Source organism: Chrysoperla carnea, chromosome 4, assembly GCF_905475395.1.
Source record: "Chrysoperla carnea chromosome 4, inChrCarn1.1, whole genome shotgun sequence".
NCBI classification, from domain to species: domain Eukaryota; kingdom Metazoa; phylum Arthropoda; class Insecta; order Neuroptera; family Chrysopidae; genus Chrysoperla; species Chrysoperla carnea.
The window spans coordinates 16262122-16283841 of NC_058340.1; the positions used below are offsets into that span (position 1 = coordinate 16262122).

The 21720-nt window shown below is 28.8% G+C and overlaps 1 protein-coding gene across 1 annotated transcript; it reads right to left on the reverse strand.

Annotated features, from left to right (window-relative positions):
- Positions 1-7224: 7224 nt before the first annotated feature.
- LOC123298554 (farnesol dehydrogenase-like) lies at positions 7225-12469 on the reverse strand. The gene is made up of 5 exons (XM_044880586.1): positions 12318-12469; positions 10546-10753; positions 9511-9773; positions 8577-8723; positions 7225-7266 (listed from the first exon to the last, which is right to left on the reverse strand). Exons 1-5 carry the CDS (start codon positions 12411-12413, stop codon positions 7225-7227), a joined length of 756 nt encoding a protein of 251 aa, XP_044736521.1. The 5' UTR covers positions 12414-12469.
- Positions 12470-21720: the final 9251 nt, after the last annotated feature.

Below are 21720 nucleotides of genomic sequence, written 5' to 3' on the forward strand. Positions count from 1 at the left end.
ATTATGTCACACAATACCTTATTAAGGAAAGAGCACTTAAACAAGAAGACGCCACATTACCTTCTAGCATTTAATAGAAGGAACTAACTGATTTGGTTTTATTGTCCATGAAAATTTCTAGTTAATGGATTTATATTATTACAAAATGGTATTCATTCATTCTCAGTCTATACAGGATGCACCGAGAAGAAAGATTCTAACTCTAGTGAATTTTACTTATGAAAATAATATTTAAAAAGACACAAATGTTTTTGTTCGAATATCTTTTCCTTTAAAGTTATTCCAGTTCTTAAATTTTATACGAAAATATTTCTGTGAATAGGTGAATCATTCGATTTGATAATGGAGCCACTAGGTCGGCTAAGAATGGGACCACTATTGGACAAGGTTTCTTGCGAACTTTTTTACTTTTCTAAAAAGAGTAGGTAAGTCAATTTTTAAACGGGCTAGTTTCAAGTTCAAGCATCGCCAATGAATGTTTTTCCTTGGAAGATAATGCTTTTTTTTATATGTTTGTTTTTTATCTTATGTATTATTTCTCTAGCCTTTAATTTTGTTCATTATGTAATTTGTATATCATATCTGTAATAAAATTGTCTATAAATAGAAATAAAGTAAATTACTATTAATACGTTATATTAATTCTTAAGCCTGTTTTTAGCCACGGATACCGCACTGCGGAATTCTTCACGAGCCGAGCTAGTATTATTTATTATCAGAAAGCGTTCTAAGTACGTAAAACGTGAGGTCGAGTTCGTAAATGAGCAACATAGGTCAATTGGGTCTTGGGTCCGTAGGACCCATCTTGTAAACCGTTAGAGACAGAACAAAAGTTTATATGTAAAAACTGTTTCTTATAAAAAAAATAACAACTTTCGTTTGAAACATTTTTTCCTGTGTGTCCTGTGATGTTAGATCTAACTAAAGAAGTACGGGGATAAAAATGTTTTCATAAAATGAGTCATTTTCGATATATTTCAAATTTATGAGATGAAATTAGACGGCTGTGAAAACTATTCCGTTGTAGGTGAAACGAAGTTCACCGGGTCATTCAGTTGTAGTAGAAATATATCTCACAATCACTTAGCTAACAGTTATTTATCATATCTTCGCAGGGCAATTGTACCATTCTCCCAAAAACTTTTTGAATATGTGTAATTTATATTTTCCATAGAATACTTATATTTTCATAGAAATTGCCGAAAACTGAGAGGATAAGCAACTATGCTCAATTTTAGTTTCAACTTCTAGAGATAGGGTCATTTCTTCTGACGCACCTTGTATATTAGTTTCATATTATATGTAGGTACTAAAATTAATTTCATTATTCGAAATTGATTGACTATACACTATAAGTATAATACATAACATTGTGTCATTGCATGATGTAAGTGTAAGTATATGTATTTATTGTTCATAACTAGAGTGCTTTTGTCTTTTGTAAAATGCTTTATTAATACTTACCACGATTATTTAAAGTTACAGAACATGAGTTATAATAATCTATAAACCTTGGACTTGTTCTACTGGGGGGTGTATTAGTAAAATGTAAAATATAATATCAGTTTCTTATATTGTATATAATACAATATAAGAAACAGGTACCGACTGATATTCTATAAAAAAAATTTTGATGAGCATAAACTTAAAAACCAACCTCGCACTTGAAACATATATAAGAACACGCTCCGTTAAATTAACTTTCAAAAAAAATTAAAATCGGTTCATTCGTTTAGGCTCTACGATGCAACAGATACACACACATAACGGTCAAACTTATAACACCCCTTTTTTTTAAGTTCGGGGGTTAAAAAACAAATAGTCTATATCCGGTTAGAATTTTGTTCACCTCTTTTGACTTAAATTTACAGGAAACAGAATCTTCTCTTGATGCCAACTTCCAACTTACCAAACTTAAAAACTACAGAATACCAAACAACGATTATTTTCAGATCGAAAGTCAGACCATAAACCGGTAGGGATTAAATATGTGAAACCTAAGGAAAGGCTTCAATAATAATAGATTATGCATTTTACATCTTCTTCTCTGGATAATTTACTAAACTTTATAAACAATATATGTTACTCTTTATTCTGAAACCAAATTATTTTGATTTTAAAAGCGAAATCATCCAGAAAATCGGGCGGGTAACTGAAAACACATGATGTTATATAGTCTATAGCCTTCCTCAATTACTGAGCTATCCAACACTAAACGATTTTTTCCGTTCGCACCAGAAGTTCCTTATTAGTTAAGATACTTCACACATTATTTCTCGATGACATCCTTGCCCAAAGACATCACTTAATTCCTCTAAGACACCAAATAACCATCATTATTTTCTAAAACTTTATAAGAATTTTTTATCTGAATCAATCTTTAAATTAGTATCGATTAAGTTCTCGGTTAGCAAATACTGAATAAAATGTCTGTAGGTATAATACAAATTTGGTGGACAATCTCTCTGAATATCTTAATATATATATTTCTTGTGTGCGTGTGTATGTGACTGAACTCCTCCTAGACGGCTGGACCGATTTCGATGAAATTTTTTGTGTGAGTTCAAGGGGATTCGAGGATGGTTTAGATTTACAATTTGGTCCAGTACAACTGTTTTTGAGGGCTCCGTACCAAAAAAATGAAATTTCATTAAATGGTGGGAGCGCATATAAATCATATCACATTATGTATACTATGTGTACTATGTATTTTTAATAGTATTCAGGTATTGTCAATAGGCATTTATTAGAGCCATATGCGAGCGCATCGAGCTCTACTATCCAGGGTCAGGCCAAAGGTCGAAGGTCAGGCCACTCCAATAAATAGGAGTTAAATTGGGGTTTAGCGGGATGGGTTTAGCGGACAGGCTAAACGTAGTATAGGTATTCATGAATTGGAGTTACGTTTTTACGGGACAACGTCCGTCGGGGCCGCTAGTAACATTATAGTTATTAAAACAAAAATAATTTAATAAAAAGTTTTGAATAAAAAATCAATACCTACCAATAATATACCTCGAAAAATTATAAATTATTGAAGAGTCTCTTGTTTTGTTTATTTTATAATAATACAAAAAAAAATATCATAAATTATTTTAGTAATCGTTTGTAATTTATAAAGAGTTTTCCATTAAGAATGATTGAATTTTGAACTGAAATTAAACAACTTGTGTTAGAGTAATCATAAAAATTTTTACCAATTTGAAAGATTATTTTATGATAATTTGTGCAATACATGCAATACCAACCAAATACAGCCTGGTAACTCTGGAGGCGCAATACAATTTTTAGTTTGAATGTTTTGACAAGATATTTGATTATTTACTGAAACAGTTGATTTAAGGTAGTACGAGCATCAAGGCAATTTTAGATTTAGGGTTGAAATTTTTTGTGCCTTATTTTCAACTTTGATGATGAATTTTGTTATAACTTCATAAATTTAAATGAAAAATAAGAATAAAATTTTTCGATATCTGTCTTAGTTTTCGAAAAACAATATTATCAATTTTCATTATTTTTAAAATTACTCCAGATATCGAAAAATTTTATTCTCACTTGTTATTATATTGTCAAGTTATAACATAATTCACCATCAAAATAAAATAAATAAATTTTTTAAATTTGTGTCCCCACTACCGTGCTCATACATCCTTAATTTGTCGAGCACAACAGGTTTTTTGTTGTTTTCAATAGATTTACTACTTTAATTAACTTTAATTAAAATAGCTTTTTTTAATTTCCACCAACTAGGAGAAATCTATAAAAACAAATTATCCATCTACCGTTTTACGATAAAACCAATGTTAAATATGTCTACTTTTTAAGTCATTTATTCATTTCAATTATCGGGCATCCTCCCCCCCTAAAATTTTCAGAATTAATTTAGACTTAGTCCAACTTCAGATTTTAAAAAATCAAGCTATTTATCTAAAATTGCCATGGTGCTCGTATGTACATCTTTAAAATTTCTAATCAAACGATAAATAGTCAGATTTCAATGGAAATAATGTTGCACTCGGTAAGTAGCTCGAACTGAACTTTAATTTTGATATAAAGTTAAATAATTTGCATGCGTTGTTCAACATTGCATGTAATGTTGCATGACGATTTTTCCAATAAACATTATTGTGTTTTAAGTTCTACCATTCTTAATGGAAAACTTTTTACATATAATAGTAATATGCCTACCTATATATGTGTATACATATGAGTTACTCAGTACGAATATTGTAAGTATAATGCCCACATGTAATGTGTTTGTTTTAGGTATTATAAATGAGTGGGTTGGTTATAAAAACATGCATTTTGTGTATGTGAATTATTATTATAAATAGGTATAGAGTACTTGTGTTATTATTTTAATATATATTATTATTTTATATGTTTGTTTACAGTCTGTATCGGAAATTAACTAAGAAACGAAATATAATTTGAAAAAAAATTTTTCTACAAATCATTTTATAACTTAAAAAATAAAATCCCAAAAATACAAACATTATAATACATTTCTACTTTTTTTAATATTTTTTATTTAAAAACCGTAGAAAAAACAGTGCCATTTGGTAAATTTTCGAGATATTTTCTATTTCTTTTTCTAAATTTTCTTTTTTAGGAATACGCATGGAAAAACCACAAAATTAGAAAAATTTCTTTGATAGTTATTTGCCGTAGGATTTTATAAGGTGAATTATATCCAACAAAATACAAATATCACGATAAAATAAACATTTGACTTCTTATTTTGAAGATATTTGCTTTTCAAACCCTTGATTTGAAACCTACGAGCCCGAACTACCTTAAAATTTTTATTGAAATTAAAGAAAACATTTTCTCTTCGTTCCTTTGATGGTCAATTTCCGTTAAAACATTTCATTAAGCAACTTTAACTCCCAAAAAATACAAAAATCACGCTAAAATGGGTATTTAATTTCTACCTTTCCAGTCGCTTTTCAAGAGTGCGGTCTGTCTGTAAAAATAGATGTTTGTTTGACGGACTTTTTCTCTTTTAATTGTTATAAATTTATGTGATTAAGCTATGGATCATAACAATCTTTTAGATAATGTAAAAAAATATTCCCTCCACCATAAAATCTTTACGGTGCGAAGTTGAATATTACTACAAGAACCAATTGAAATCAAAGATCTTCGATTCCATTTTGTCCCAAGTTTCAATAATAGAGCGCATAAAAAAGCGCATACGGGATTGTTTGAGTACGTACCAAGAAATAATAGCTTTCGAAAGACTTGAGTGAATGTCTTGTAAAACACATAACTATGTTTAATATGCTTGTCATTCATAAAAAAATTAAAACATCCCCCATCCTTTCAATCTTCATCATAAAAGAGTTGATGATAGCAAGTTTGTTCTTTATGATTTGAAAACTAGAAAGTATAAAATTTCAAAGGAGCTGTTGATAATTCATATTCGGTCTTATTTTCATAAAAACGCAGTTTTTGAAAATAGGGTAAACATTTTTGATAAGCATATTTTCTCATATATCCTGCAATCTCTATCTCTATCTCTATATATTGCCAAAGTAAGTATGTTTGTTTGTTACGCTTTCACGCTAAAACTAGCGAATGATTTTTAATGAAACTTATTTTGAGTGTTATAGAAAGCGGATCAGCGAGAGCAATCTTTATCAATCTTTACTTTTAAACCAGCGAAGCGGGTGGGTACCACTCTCGTAATCAATATATGATTATGTTAGAACTTTCATTTACAAATATAATGTTATCATCAAATAGTAGATAGTGTTAAAATAATAAGAATTTTTCAATTCACTTATAGCCAAGAAACAGTCTTTTTCTAGAGACAGGATGTAGAATTTTTGGAAGAAAAATTATATTTGTAAAACGCCTCCTCAGAAAAATTTTACTCTGTATCTAGAACGCTTTCGAGCTATAAAATGTGACTGTATATAAAGTGTAATTTTGAACTTAGACGGTAAATATTGCAATACTATATAATGTTATTGGTTTATTTGTATCGTTCGTTCATTCATTGAAAGAACACCACTTTAGTTTGTATACATTTTAAAATGTGAAACAAATAACATAACATGTTTGTTTTGTATTGTTATGTTGTTACTCGCAATGTTTAAAATGTTTGACTAATAACTATTTTAATGTTAAATAGTTTATAATACAATTTTAAATTATTAAATTTTATATTTGTTATATCCAGTGACACTTACTCATGCGAAAATATAACTAAAAAGTTTATTTGATTATATTTTATTAATTAATATATAGCCACTCATTTAACAATTATTTCGTTATTTTATAAAAGTTTCTCTATGTCCCCATCGCAGGTAAGAACGACCAGCGACTATAGAATTTGGATTATGTTTACTTGGGCAGGTAGAAGGTAGTTAAGGTGTATAAAATAATACTTTAAATTCCCATATTAATGGATACTTTTTAGAGTTGCTACCCCGCGCCAGACACCTCTAAATTGTAGTAAATTATAATTATACTTTCGTTTTAGTATAAAAGCTGAATTTTATATATGTTACCCATAAAAAAATGTTACCTAAATAGCCGGACAGTTTTAATGGTTCTTTCATCTTGCCAGACACATTGAAATTCCGCTGTAGGTGCGAGCGCGAGGTTAGACTAATCGAATTAGAATTTTACCCAGAAATAATAAATTCCCTTCAGAAATCATTGTAGAGACTCACAGGCAGTCTACAATCTGTTGCGTCATCCGCCATCTTGAATTTGAGGGGGAATTGTTTATTGAATAATTACCACAGTTATTTGAAATTAAGTTTCCTACAGTTTTGATGCTTTTCAATTTTTTCTTAGGATCGATATCTTTCAATTTAGACCAGAAAAACGGTAGTCGTAAATTTTTGTTTATTGCATAATTCGTTTATTTTTAATTTAACGCGAAAAATGATTACCACAGAAGTTGTGAAGTTGTTGGGAATTAAATTTCTTACAAATTTGGTTATAATTAATTTTTTTCTAGGATCGATATTTTTCGATTTAGATCCGAAAAGAAGTGGGGTGGATTTCTTTTTATTGAAGAACTCGTTTGTTTTTAATTTTACACGAAAAAAGGTTTTTTTCTTGGTGAGAAAAGAAAAGAACTATTATCTATCCTGCTCTGAATCTGTATAGAATGAAATGATAGGATAATAAAAAAAAAAAATTATCCAAATTTATAGTACTTAACATAATTTATTTAATGATAATTATAAAAAAAGAAATTTGAAATCAAAATTTTTCGCCAACATGTCGGAGAGTTAATTCATTCACCTGTAACGAAAAATTAAAATATATCTATAATTAAATGTACCAAAATTATTTCCATGACTTAAACTTATAAAGAAATAACCTAGTCGCATCAATGAATTCTTTTTGTTTATTATTTAAAATCAGAAACATTCCAGAGGGGGAAAATAATTAGGAATGGGGAATAGGCAATGTAGCGACTGCTATATCGACGCCAAGCCTAAATCGCTAATGAAAGAAGTTTTAAATTTCGAGCAGATATTGATTTTATACTGCAGACGTCAAATAAGAAAGGATTTTTTGAAATTCATCTCCTAAAAGGGTGAAATAGGGGATGAAAGTTTGTATGAAAATATATACAAACAGTCATTTTTGAGTTCACTACTTCACCGATTTTATAAATTCTTTCATGGATAGAATACTACATTATTAGCAAGTGACTTGGCCGTTTTTCTTTTCAAAATTATTAAGGATTCGCAGTAAATGTACAATTCATTAAATAGTGAACAAAAGGGAAGTTAGGAGAATTAAAGGTTATAACGTGGATAACCGATAGTTATTCATATTATTTCAACAATATTTGTACTACTTATATAAATAATTCACTCTTGCGTGATTTTTTTCCTCAAAAAAATGTATTTTTACTTAACAACAATAAAATGGAGTTTTAGTTTTAGTGTGGAACCCTAACTTTTTTTAAATACACTACAACCCGTATTTATTGACGATAATGTAGCATTCTATAGATGAAAGAATTTTTAAAATCGGTGAGTTGAAAACTCAAAAATGAAGATTTGTATATATTTTCATACAAAATTTTATCCCCTATTTCACGCTTTTAGTGGATGAATTTCGAAAAATCCTTTCTTATGTGACATCTACAGTATAAAATCAATATCTTCTCGAAATTTGAAACTTCTATCATTAGCTATTTAGGCTGGGCGTCAATATATCAGTCGTGACATTGCCTATTCGCCCTCCAGATTATTTCCCTTTTCTGAAATGTTTCTGATTTTAAATAATATACAAAAATCATCATTTTGAAAAAAGATCATTAAAATTGGATCTGTTATTGAGGACTCCCTAAGAATGGCAATTTTATGTATTCATTTATCCGACTAACCAAAAAAAACTATAAAATATACAAAAAGACGAAAATATACAAGAAGATCGTTTTACGTTAAATATGTTTTACATCTAATTTACACGCATTTGAACATTTTAACAAACGTAAAATGTATAGGTATACAATATACACAAACATTGTAACTTGGCTCTGTTTAATCTCTTGATTAAGTCATACCTATAATAAAAATAATTATTTAAAAACTTGCCTGAACATGATTTGGAAGACTTAATATAAATACAACACCCTCAACAATGTCATCAACATTTAAAAATTCTAAATCAGCTAAAAATGGATTTACTTCACCCTCTTCTGTTCGTACGATTTCTGTATCAACGTAACCAGGGCTTAAGCTCTGTAATTAAAATTTTAAATTATTAAAACATAGAAATTATAAAATATATATATATGTTACAGGCTTCTCAAAATATTGTTTAAAGGCTTGGTAAATAACAAAAAACCCAGTAGTGGTTACTTAGACCAGGGATGGCAAACCAAATGGCACGATTCTGCGAAATTTTCTCAGTTCAAAGAACTGTCCGAAACATTCAAGTATATCATGTACCCTAATGTGGCATCATTTAATAAACTGAACTTGTCACAATTCGATTGGTTTTGAAATTGAAGAATTGGAAATGTAGCTGGTTGATTTAGTTTAGTTTAATATGGACTTAAAAATTTATTCACGCCACAGTCTCACCAAACATTTTTTTTTTAAATGTCCCGCTGATACAATAAGGTTCGCCACCCCTGACTTAGACAGTAAGTAACTACCAAGCAACGGAGAAAGCTCACAACTTACAGTTCTCAGCAATTATTAGGAAATTTTTTTCTAATACAAACAGCATTCTTAAACACTTAATGAGCAGCATTCTTAAACAGTTAAGCTGTAAGCAGTTGGCTTTACTTCTTCTTAAACGTGAATGAGGTTACCTACTTTCAAAAATATGTGAAACCATGGTTTAGCCAACCAACTATGGTTTAAAATAGGAAGCTTTGATAGCAAAGATAAATACTACGGCAGTCTCCAGTCAAACAAAAAGACGTGAAAACACAAATTATATAAAAAAAAAAGTTACACAAACTTATGTGTATTTAATGCCTTAAAATCTTAAACAAAAATAATATATCATAAAACTTACAGCTACTTTTATTTTTGTATTATTTAAAAAGTACAATTCTTGACGTAATGTTTCACTAATTGCTGTAACGGCAAATTTTGATGCGGGATATAAATTTGGTATTGGCTTTGCAATTGGTATAATATGTCCATAAATACTATTTAAGTTGATAACTTGTCCATATATATTACGTTCAATCATTGATTTTACGGCTAATTGTGTACAATGTGTTAATGCCAAAATATTTGTTTCTATTAAATTACGATGTACTTCCATTGAACCCTCTGAAAAAAAAAAACAAAAATAGATATCACAAACAGTCCGAATGAATTTGGGATTAAAAAGATGAATAAATTAATTTTAAAAAAAAGTCTATCCATTGTATTTTTTAAAAATTAATTTGAAAAGCGCAGTTGTATGGTAATATTATTTTAACACAAATATTATCTGCGTAAATCAAAATAGCCAACAGGAGAAAAATTTTTCCTGCGACTGTGTTTTCCTGCATATTGTATGTCATCAAGGAATTTTATTAAAATTATTTTGTAAAACATCCATTGGGGTTATCCCATCATTATCACTAAATGATTTTTATGAAAAATTTGCACAAATTTATGTAAATAATTGAAGTCAAGGTATGGAATTAAATAAAATATCTCATTTTCTCAGACAGCGCTGCTGTTAGATCTTTTTTAATCTCATACCTTCATAAAATTACAACAACACCGAAACCTTGAATCTAAATGCCTCACCTGGCTTGGTTGCATCTATTAGGATTTTCAATTCTGCTCTGGTATCCTATACAAATCCCAATAGTTGTACATATTTAGGAATGTCCGTTTCAATTTTCTTTTATCAAAACCAAAAATCGTTATTTTAATAAATTTTACAAACCTCAGTCTTGCGCAGAACAAGACATAGGCCACCAAGTAATTAAAGCCGCTGAGTAAATTATGAGAGTCACTTGTTAGAATTCAAGAATGATGTTGTAAAGCTTCTTTAAATTTACAAGTAGGTACGCTAGCAGAACTTAAGAAAAAAACTTATTATAATTACCTAGTAGTGTTTCATTTTTTGTCACGCAACCAGCATTATTAATTAATACATCAATACCACCAAACTGTTTTTTAATATTATTAAAAATCTCAGTGACTTGATTATCATTTGTGATATCACATTTGATAGGATGCAGTTTTCCTGATTCATTTGCCAACTCACTTGCCAGCTTCTGAATTCGTTCCACACGTCTTGCTAAGCCAATCACCTAAAAGAAAGAAAAGGACGCGGGTAAGTTTTTTGTAAAAGACGATCCATAAACGAGAAAAAAGCGGATGTTAGATTCATTTTATTACAGGCATTCATTTTATAACTAAAAAAAACTATTTTACTGCTAATCCGACATTGTGTGGCAGAAGTTCTGTCTAATTAATAAAAAAACTAGCAAAAGGTCTACGAGATAAAATGTTTGGGAACCTCTGTTCTACATAGTGTAGAAATCTTTGTTCTTTTAACACGCTTTTATTAATTAGCTTGATGTGTATATCTATGTCTCTATGGAATCTTTGAACGTGATTTTCACACACTTCAAAAACGCGGATTGAATTGAAATTTCGCACAACTATCAAGGACCAATCACAATACAATAATTTAATAAGTTTTTTTCGACTATCCTGATCAGGATCTTCAGGATTAACTATTAACTAAAATATCTTTGATGGTGGAAGCGCAGATAACATTCCATTATATTAAAAAATTAGCTGAACTAAAATGTAGAAAATAAATAATAGTAAATAAAAAAACTAAAAAAAAAAACGTTCTTGTAACTAGCTGCACTAAAAAGTAGAAAATAATTTCTATAAGTTCAAGGAAAAATAGAGTGATTAAGAAAAAAGAAAAAAATCATCTTTCAATAAAATATTTACAATATTATTAATCTTGCACCCCCCATTTTTTCCGATAATGATTTTTTTCTTCATCATTCTATTTTTTTTCTTGAACTTATATATATTATTTTCTACTTTTTAGTTCAGCTGGTAACAAAATTGTTTTTTTTTAATTTGTTTAAATTTTAATTTATTCTTTATTCGTCTTGAATTTCCTATTATCACTTAGAAGGTATATTGATTGCAGTAGCGCATCTTCAGGCTCAATTTTTTTTTACCTTAAAATGAGTCTGGTAGTTCCCAAAAGAACCAACGATGCCAAAGTTACATGTCTGCAAACATTGCGTATTTTTAACGGAACAAAATGTAGCGTGTTTTTTTATTAGTGGCTATTTTGAAATTTTTAGAATTAATTTTGACACTATTGCCTATATTTTTATTTTGAAATGTCTGTACCATTAAATCGTTATTAACTCAAATAATAACGAGAATAAAGATCAGGACTTCGACCTGCCACTAATATCAATTGTTGAAATTCTTTTAAGTAACATTTACGCTCATTTGGAGAAGCGTTTGTCAATGACACACATAACAAGAATAATCAAAATTTATGGATAGAAACTGTGTCCTGGAAGCGATGGTGTTGCATATGCAACACCAACAGATAGTCTAGATTAATTCCATAAAAACTTCTTTTTTTGTGCGTTATAGAAGACCATTAAATCAGACATACTTGTGTGAGTGAATCTTTTTAATAAAAAAAAAAACTAATTCATTGTACATGTTTACATTTTTACATTGCAAAATGGAATGTAAAAAAGAAGACCACCTTAAGTGATCCGACCACGTAAATGTGTTAAATTTTATATGATTATCATTTATTTTATAACATTTCTAATAAATCATATGCTCCACTAACATAAGTTAAATAAAATATAATTGTACCTGCAAACCATATTTAGTTAATCGTTTAGCAATACCATACCCAATACCAGAACTTGCACCAGTTACAACAACTACTTTATTCGCCCACTTATCCATAATCCGATAGATATTAAAACTTTTTTGTTGTTTTGTTTTAAATTTAATAAAGTACTCTCTTTTTTCAAGTAATTACAATAAATTATTAACAACTGATAAAGTACATTTTCATTTATTTTTATAATATTATTTAAAAGTAATAAATAATTTTATTTTTATTACAAAAATTGTAAAGTAATTTAATTTTATTTATTATATTAATGGTTAAATTATTTGATACAAATTAAATTCCAATGTCTGATTTGATAATAAATTTTATTGTCTTTTCAAAATTGTTTCAAAATGTAGGTTGGAAATTTTTTTAAATCGAATATAAGTATCGAACGAAGAACGTTCATAAATGGATACTAAAACAATAATTTTTTATCAATTTTTCATCGCAAAAGTTTCTGGCCTTTCTTTACCATTTATATGAAATCAGGTTTGCAATGCACAGTATTTAGAATTCATTTTTGAATTTAGATTTGAGTTTCAAAGCTCACAGAACAAAAGATTCAAAAGATTATAAAAAAATTCAAAAGTTTCAAAAAAAACAATAAAAAGAGGACGAGGAGTGTCGTGGGACACACGGTAGGAGCCTAATTCCTTTCGTATCTTAGTACATTATAAATGTAGCGCTTACTCTTTTTATTTACAAAATATTTTTCTGAAAGTAGAAATTTTAAAAGTCAAATACTTGTTTGATTCTTTAAAGAATTTAATTTTATAGTATATATATATAGTATACTCTTAGTTTTTACTGTAGGAATTAAGTGTAATATTAGTTTAAAAAAGACATACTTCTGATTTAGTAGTCAGCTCGATATGTGTGTACATTACGTTTGGTTTGTTCAGGATATTTATTATGGCATAACATAAAAATTGCTTTGTCCTTACTTTAAATTATCTCTGTTATCTTTAACTAACTAACTAACTAACTAACTTTACTAACTTTCACAACTCAATTTTTTTTAATGATAAAACATAAAATTTTGACAAAAAATACAAATTATAAAAATATTTTTCATTTTCTCAAAATTCATAGAAAGCTGAATCGACTGAAAAAAATTTTAGTTTCCTAGGTTACCTAGATAAAAATGGTCAGTTTTTGGTGTCTTTTTTTATGTTCCACTTTTCTTGAGGCCCCAGACATACACACAAACATAGCGCTCAAACTTATAACACCCCTTTTTTGGTTCGGGGATTAAAAAAAGATTAAAATAAATATCATTTGTTCAAAAAATGTATAAAAATGACTTTTTAACTTTGATTCCAAAATTGAAAACAATACCTTCATGAACCATTTTTATTGAAGTCGTTGTTAAACTCATATTAGACAGTTTTGAAACTCCATACCAATAAAAATATAACTAATGTGTATGTTTACACAAAGTTTTTCATAATCTTACATGAATTCATAAATTACAAGAAAAAGGATCACGATAAAAGTTCAAACTTACACATTTTATGTAACATAAAATAGAAGAAACATTTAGTGAATGTATACAAAGAGTGGTTTAATTTACGATTATTACTATTTTTAAAATGAACGAAAATAATTACAATTATACTAACGACAACAAAAAAGGGAGAAATTTTGTTCATTTAAGATATTAAAAACTATGTAATAATCGTAAAAACGTTAGGGAATAATTATTATGTTTAAAATATAAATTAAAAATTTTACCATGAAAATCAGTGTTTATTTCTTGACCAAAAAAATAATTGTCTTTGTCGATGGCTCGACGGATCGGAAGAAAAATAAGATTGCATGGGAAACTATTTTTCTCAACAAAAAAATAAATATTTACGGACTTGGCTTATAAACTTTACAAGATCATATTGGTCTAATTGTAAGAGACGGTATAAGGTCGAACTTCACCCATCTGATATTAACCAAATGAGCCATATTTTTTATGAAATTTTATTGATTTTTAAACACTCCTACCATACTTTTTCTATCGAAAAGTGTTCATGACCACTTTTGATTAAATTAATTTAAATCAATTTTTTCCATGAGCGGTTTTTTGAAGGCAAGCCTACACCATCATTTCGGTAATTAATTTATCTTTTTTGTGATACCAAGATCGATGCTGTTCCCTATGTTGGCATTACTGTCCATATGGTATGAACAGCTCTGCACCAGTCTGATAGCCAATTGAAATTTCCATCAAAAAAATATAATCTAACGAAAATAATGGTTTAGGCTTGTCTGCAAAAACCGTAAATGGATAATCATCCGTCATGGAAGTTGATGATGATGAAAATTCATAGTCGTATGTATATCTTATACTAACTTGATATCCGCACACTTCACTGGGCTTAAAAGTAAAAACCACCGCTTTATAGCCTTCACCTCTCTTGATCTCACTTATTCCCCTTCCATAACACTTGAAAGGATTGTTTTACGCAGCAAAAGATATACAAAGTTTTCAATTTTTGAAATTGTAAAACAGTCATCATTCATTGAGTATATCAGAAAAGGTGGCCATGAATCGTTTGTCATTTACTGTTTTAAATTTTTACAGAAATCTTTAATTTATGGTTCAAAATGATGATCATTCTACTCCATCTGTGATCATTATTTTGAACCATAAATTAAAAATTTCTATAAAAATTTAGTAAAAAATAGTAAATGTCAGATTAAATTTAATTTTTTTTATTAAATATCTATATCTTTATAATTTATAGCTCATGCGTTATTCTGATCTATGAGCTATATTGCTGTACAGTTTCATTAAAAACCATTCGCTAGTTTTGGCGTGAAAGCTAAACAAACAAACATTCTTACTTTCACATTTATAATATAAATAGGGATAGGGATTGTTTTAATTTGGCAAACTTTCCCAATATACCGAATATTTTCCAACGTCTTTAATAGGGGTAAATAAAAGGACATTATGAGCAGAACTGCTTGAATCTTTCTTAATCCAATATGGTGGTTTAAAATCTAATTGTAAGTAAAATAACATTTCAAATAAGAACATTTTATTTTAATCGCCTTAAAACAGGAAATTATTGTCTTCTCTGCATTATATAATATACATTTGACTGTGGATAAAAGCTTTTGGGATCGGGTTTTAAATTTTCTAATAATTTTAACTTTCCTGACCACCTCAAGTTTTCATATAAAGTGTTTTTTTCATGGGCTCATTAAAAAACGCGTCTCTTTGAAAAAAGAATTCTATACATAAATTGCTTTACTGAAAAGTGCTATAGATTAATAACCTTTGTGGCGGTTTAAATGTACAATTGGGCGGTATTTATTTATAAAAGAAGAATCATTAAATGGCGATTGTATGAGTGTAGATAGGAAGGAGGTGTTATTGAGATGACTTCAAATTGTCTGTATGTGAACTAGATGTTAGAAAATACTTTTATACAAATACACAACATATACACAAGAGTTGACTTGGAGTTAAAATAAATATAGGGCCGGACGTAATATTTGGCAATCATTCAAGAACGGCTAAAAATTTGTGAGTTTGCCATTTCTAGTAAAAATATCCTACAACGTTTTCTAAGGTTACTTTTGCGGCAGTTTTAAATTTGATTTATATCCATTGTGAACGATATTCGAATTAAGGCTGTTTCTCCGCTACAATATTGCCAAAAAGTTTTGGATTATAAACAATGTACGGTAAGAGTGTATGAGCTTGGTATAATTTTTGTCTAATACTGTACCACCGGAGGTTCTACACAATGCTCAGTACGTAATCAGTTGTTTACAATAGTTGTAACTTCTACTATAATTGTTTCGGTTACAACCACAATACTCTATTATAATTGTCTTGTCCACAAATTTCTTACCCTCCACCAAAAATGAAATATTCATATTCATAAATTTATGCTTGCCAGGAAATCGAAAATTTTTCAGGCAAGAAAGAAGTATTAATATTTTTGTAGAGGAATAATTTGATTGACATGACCTCGATAAAAGCTTGTAAAATTTGCAGCCGTTCTGAAATGACCGTCAAATACTTCGCTTGGTCGTAGACCAAAAAGGAATAACTGGATGTATGTATAGTACATTCAGTTAGTTCATGGTGGTTTATTATAAGAAGAATAGATGGATAGATGGATGGATAGTCAGTCGTTTGGTTTTAAGCCCTCTCTTTCATTTGGTAGTACAGTATAGTATAGTACTATTATAGTATTGCCGTTTATACTCTTTTACGGCACTATTTACTGTTAAGGGTGAATGACTTCATTACTTTCATGTAGTTCACTCGCACAGCTAATATTTTAACAATTTACCACAGATTTCCTTCCGACTTTTCTAAGGGTTTAACATTCCGATTTTATTTTTATTTAAGCGAATTCCCGAACGAAATATAGCTTTTGCTTTTGTAAAGATGATGAAATTTTGAAAAAATTTCTTCAAATATCCTTCGATGCTACTTAAACAGACGTTTATGTGTCTGTAAACTCTCTGGCGGTCGCAATTTAAGTCTGATTTGAATAAAATTTGGTATCAAGAAGGGTCTTGGTATTTGAAAGGTCAAGCTCGTTAATGAGACAAATGGACAGATAAACAAGGGGTAGGGGGATGCGAAAAGTACAAAATTTTGAATTTTTTCAAAATAAAAATTTTATTGTATTTTTAACTCCCGAACTAAAAACAGGGGTGTTAGTTTAACCGCTATGTGTATGTGTCTGCCTGTGACATCTCAGCGCTAAACGTATAAATCGATTTTGATTTTGATGATCGATTTTAAGTGTCCTTAGTTATAGAGTTTTATAACCGAAAAATTTTTCGAAGGTTTGTTAAATTTTGTAAATTTCACTTGTTTGATCAGTTTTAAGCAAAAAAAGTACTCTTATCTCAGAGGAGTTTGCTTTGCTAACGCTGCTCCTTGCGCTACTAATTTTTTTAAAATTTACTATCACTTTTACCACCGCTTTCACCAAATTAAAAATTTGGTACCCATTGATTTTTTTGTCACGTATTTTTTAATTTAATTCGATATCAGGTAGATCATGGCATCATAAGTTGTGCATAAGTTTCAAAATTAACAGGTATATAATAAATAAAAATGGGTGAAAAGTGCAGAACAAGTCATTAAATTTTTTTTTCGATAATAATTATATACGATTTTGTTAAACCCTATTTACTTGTTGTAATCATACAAATCTTTAATAGTCACTGTTCACTTTCTCACAATCTTTTGCGCTATGCAATTCACGCTCCGAAAACTGCTTTAATTCTCTTTATATACATTAAAGAACATACTCATACATTGAAAATATTTTACAAGTATTCTATATATATTTATTTATTTACAAATTATGTGGCATAAAGGAAAGAAAGACGTATATACGACCATAAGATTAAAGTTTGACTATCTTTTTCTACTTATAGCTGTGTAATAGTTATGTTATTTATTATAAGTTTAGGATATATATTACAAATCTTTGTTTAAGGGGTTGCTAGCGTAAGAAAAGCTTTTAATCCTGACCAAAAAAAAAGAGGGATAAAAAGTATATGGCTTTTATATTTGAAAATCTTATCAGCCGTAAAAGTGTTAACAAGAATAGTAAATTTTTAATATTTATAATTTTAAAATTTTTTCATTAATAAATTATAATAAACATTCAATGTAAAAAGATTGTAGTTCAATCGGAATTTTTAACTTCCCAGTAAAGAAAGTTATTTTAATGGGCCCGATTTTCGAAATTGAAATTTTCCACATATCTTTACGTTTCATGGTTAGGCATTAACACCAACTTGGAGAAGAAATATGCGTGTGTGTGTGTGTGTGTGTCTGTGGGTGTCTACGTGCGAAAAAAATTATATTGACTTTGTTGAGGTGTCTGTCGAAGCGTATTAGCGGGAATATGATCAGAAAAGAATTTCATGACATTCGGTCGAGTTGTTCGATTTTTATATTCGCACCAGACCCTACCCACGGCCTATTTAGGTAACATTCAACTTTGTGCGAAATATCGGAACCAAGGCTCTTCTATCTTTAAAACTTTAAAAGGTAGGTCTTTGACCACAAATTTGAAAAATATGACCCAAAGTTAGTATAAATCTATGGTTGGTTTACAAAATTTGGATATAAATTGGTAGAGTGTGATAATAAATGTGATAGAGCATTTAATTTTTTGGATTTTGATGATGTTTACTAATGTACTCCAAATAATGTGTTCTACTGTGAGTTTCAAATTTTGATGTTTTAAGATATTACACCAAAATAGTTCCTCATAAGTCATCATATATGTTTGTCCTTGCCTATTGCCAGATTTCTTGACTCTTATATTATAGTAATACAGTAATACATCGCTACTTTCATTTACCCAAATTCAAAGATAAGCAATTTCTTTTTTTACGCATATACCTCGACCTACACGATTATGACTCGGTCCCACCTATCTCGTTAGTTAGAGGTATTACTGATTAAGGTTTATATTTGAGTTTATAATTTGTTTGACAAGAAATTTGGCAACATGCATGCACAAACTTATTTACTTTGAAATTGGTTCTGTAATAAACCATTTTTAGTATTCATCTATCGACTAAAGAAGTTTTCTGGATATTTTCATTTTGAATAATTCAAATCAGAGAGAAATGGTGTTCACCACCGGACACTTTTTTTTGGAAAATCTCCAAAGAAATACTCTACAGGAACTGTACCATTTCAAATTTTTTAAATCGGACCATGGGATCTTAAAGTTAAAGAAATGTCCTATTTGTAAACGTTTTTATATTTTTGTAAAATAAATGGCCTCCCAAAAAAATAACTCGCTCTGGATATAACCTCTTAAGTTAATCCGCACTATTACTAGACTTCCCTCACTCACGTCAGAACGAAGTACTAAATTAATCAGAATCTCATTAGTGTTTTTTGAAGATTTCTGTATGCTCATTTGCGTAACAATTTCTAATACCACATTTCTAATAACAATTTCTAATACCAAACCAAAATCCAAAAATTTATTATAGTGCTATAATCGGAATCTCATATGCTTGAGATGTTAACACGCTTTACGATTAATTTTTTTGTAGATATTAACACAAAAGGGTTTTCCTAGATGCAATGTGTACTATATACACATTGAAGGGAACAACTTAACATAATATACCATACCATAATAACTGAGTCTGTAGATCACATAGAATGTCTGTGATATAGCAATTAAAAAGCTTACGAAAATAATAATTATTTGCTAGAAAATTCGTTTTTAATAAATAAATGTTGTTTAACAAAAATTATTTTATACTTCTTCACAAAGGAAAAATTTTCATTTGACATAAAAGTCAAGAACGTTTTCCTCTCACTAAAATAAGAGGGAAGGTTATTTTATGCGAAGTTAAATTTATCTTTTTTGTTTATAATTTTTAATTGGATTTTGATTTCAGTTCAAGTTCATCGTAACAGTTTAGATTGTATTTGTGTTGAAATTAAGTAAATAAGCAATGAAAGTTTTTTGGGAACTATGTTCTATAGCGCACAATTTTTGTTTGCTGGTTGGGAGTTCAAACCAAAAAACTGCAACAGACACTAAAAACCGACATCTACATTACCTAGGAAACTAAAACTTTTTCGATCGATTCAGATCGCCATGAATTTTAAGATAATGCAAAAATATTTTTATAACTTTCAATTTGTATTTTTTGTCAAAATTTTATGTTTTATCGTTTAAAAAAATTTAGTTGTCAAAGTTAGCATAAGTTAAAGAAAACAGAGATAATTTATAGTAAGTACAATGCATTTTTTATGTTATGTCATAATAAATATCCTGATCAAACCAAACGTAACGTACGCACATCTTGGGTTGACTGCTAAATCAGAAATATGTCTTTTTTAAACTAATATTAAAATTAATTGAAACAGTAACAACTAAAAGTAGCTATAAAACTAAATTCTTTAAAGAATCAAACAAGTATTTGACTTCTAAAATTAATACATTAAATTTTCAGAAAAATATCCTGTAAATAAAAAAAGTAAGTGATACATTTATGTACCAAGGTACGAAAGAAATATGGTTCCTACTGGGTGTCCCAAGATACCTCTCGATCGTTTTTGTAAAATCGAGCAACTAGTAAAGCCATTTCCCCATGCTAAATTTTAATTTTAATGACTGAAGCTAACATTTAAATGAAAGTTACTTACAGCAAAAATATATGGGCGTCTCATAATTGAGGATGGTTGACGTATCGGTAACTTGGAGAGAAAAGCTTGGTAAAGTAACCAACGTAAGATCTATATGTTATCTATCTATTTGGACCGTGCGTGAGTTTTTCCATGGTAACGATACACTACTTTAATTATAGAATTGTATGGATGCATATATAATTGTATGGATTGCATTTATGGCTTACATTGAAAATTTAATATTATTGTCTCACAAATTTAAATAAATAATAATGATAATTTACAATTGAAAAATAATATTTGTGCAATTTGATTTCTTATTTTCACAATTTTTTTTGCATTAAGTTTAATTAATTAGTGTTTTTCAATAATTTTAATTTGACATTTTCTATAACATTAACATGTAAAGAATCGCAAATTAGTCATAACAGCCTCCTTTATCGCCAAAACTGGAAATGCTGGCATCGATTTTATTGGCCCTACCATGACCACGCACACAACGAATATGATAACCATGGCATTCAATCAATCTTGGCTGTAGATTGATTCGAGACCTTTGTATCTCAACAAGCTATTGAGCTGTATGCCATTTCGCATCAGATTTCTGAAAATAACTGAATGAAAATACACAATTTTTTCACAATATAGTCATGTAAACATCCCCAAAGTCATTTCTATTTTTAGGATTTATATATTCTCTCTGATTAGAATAGTGAGAACCAATCTTGGTTCAAAACAGCACACAGGAAATTTATATTGAATGCATCTCTATGTTTTATTAATGAATACTAAGCTGAAGAAGAGTTTCAAATCGCAAATAATTGTTTTCCTAGAATATAATATAAACTTATATTTAGAATATTTTAAAAACAAACAGAAATCCAGTAAACCATTTGAAATAAAGAAAATTATTGAACAGAAAATATGTAACAAAAGGAAATGAAGAAAACTATAAAAGATTAATATTATTTATTGTGAAATTATTTACTACTGTGTCGAACTATTACAACGTTTGCTCTTGTTACTATATCATACTATACTATCAAGTGAAGAAATGTGATTGAAATTCACATGGCCAAAGCTTGATCAAAACTTTCCAATATTGCCTCACCATTAATGTTTTTCATAATAATCAGAATGGTAACTATCTAAATTTTAAAAGTCAAAGAATAGATAACATGGAAATGAATTTTTTAAAAACATGGAGAAAGTCTTGAAAAATCATGGAA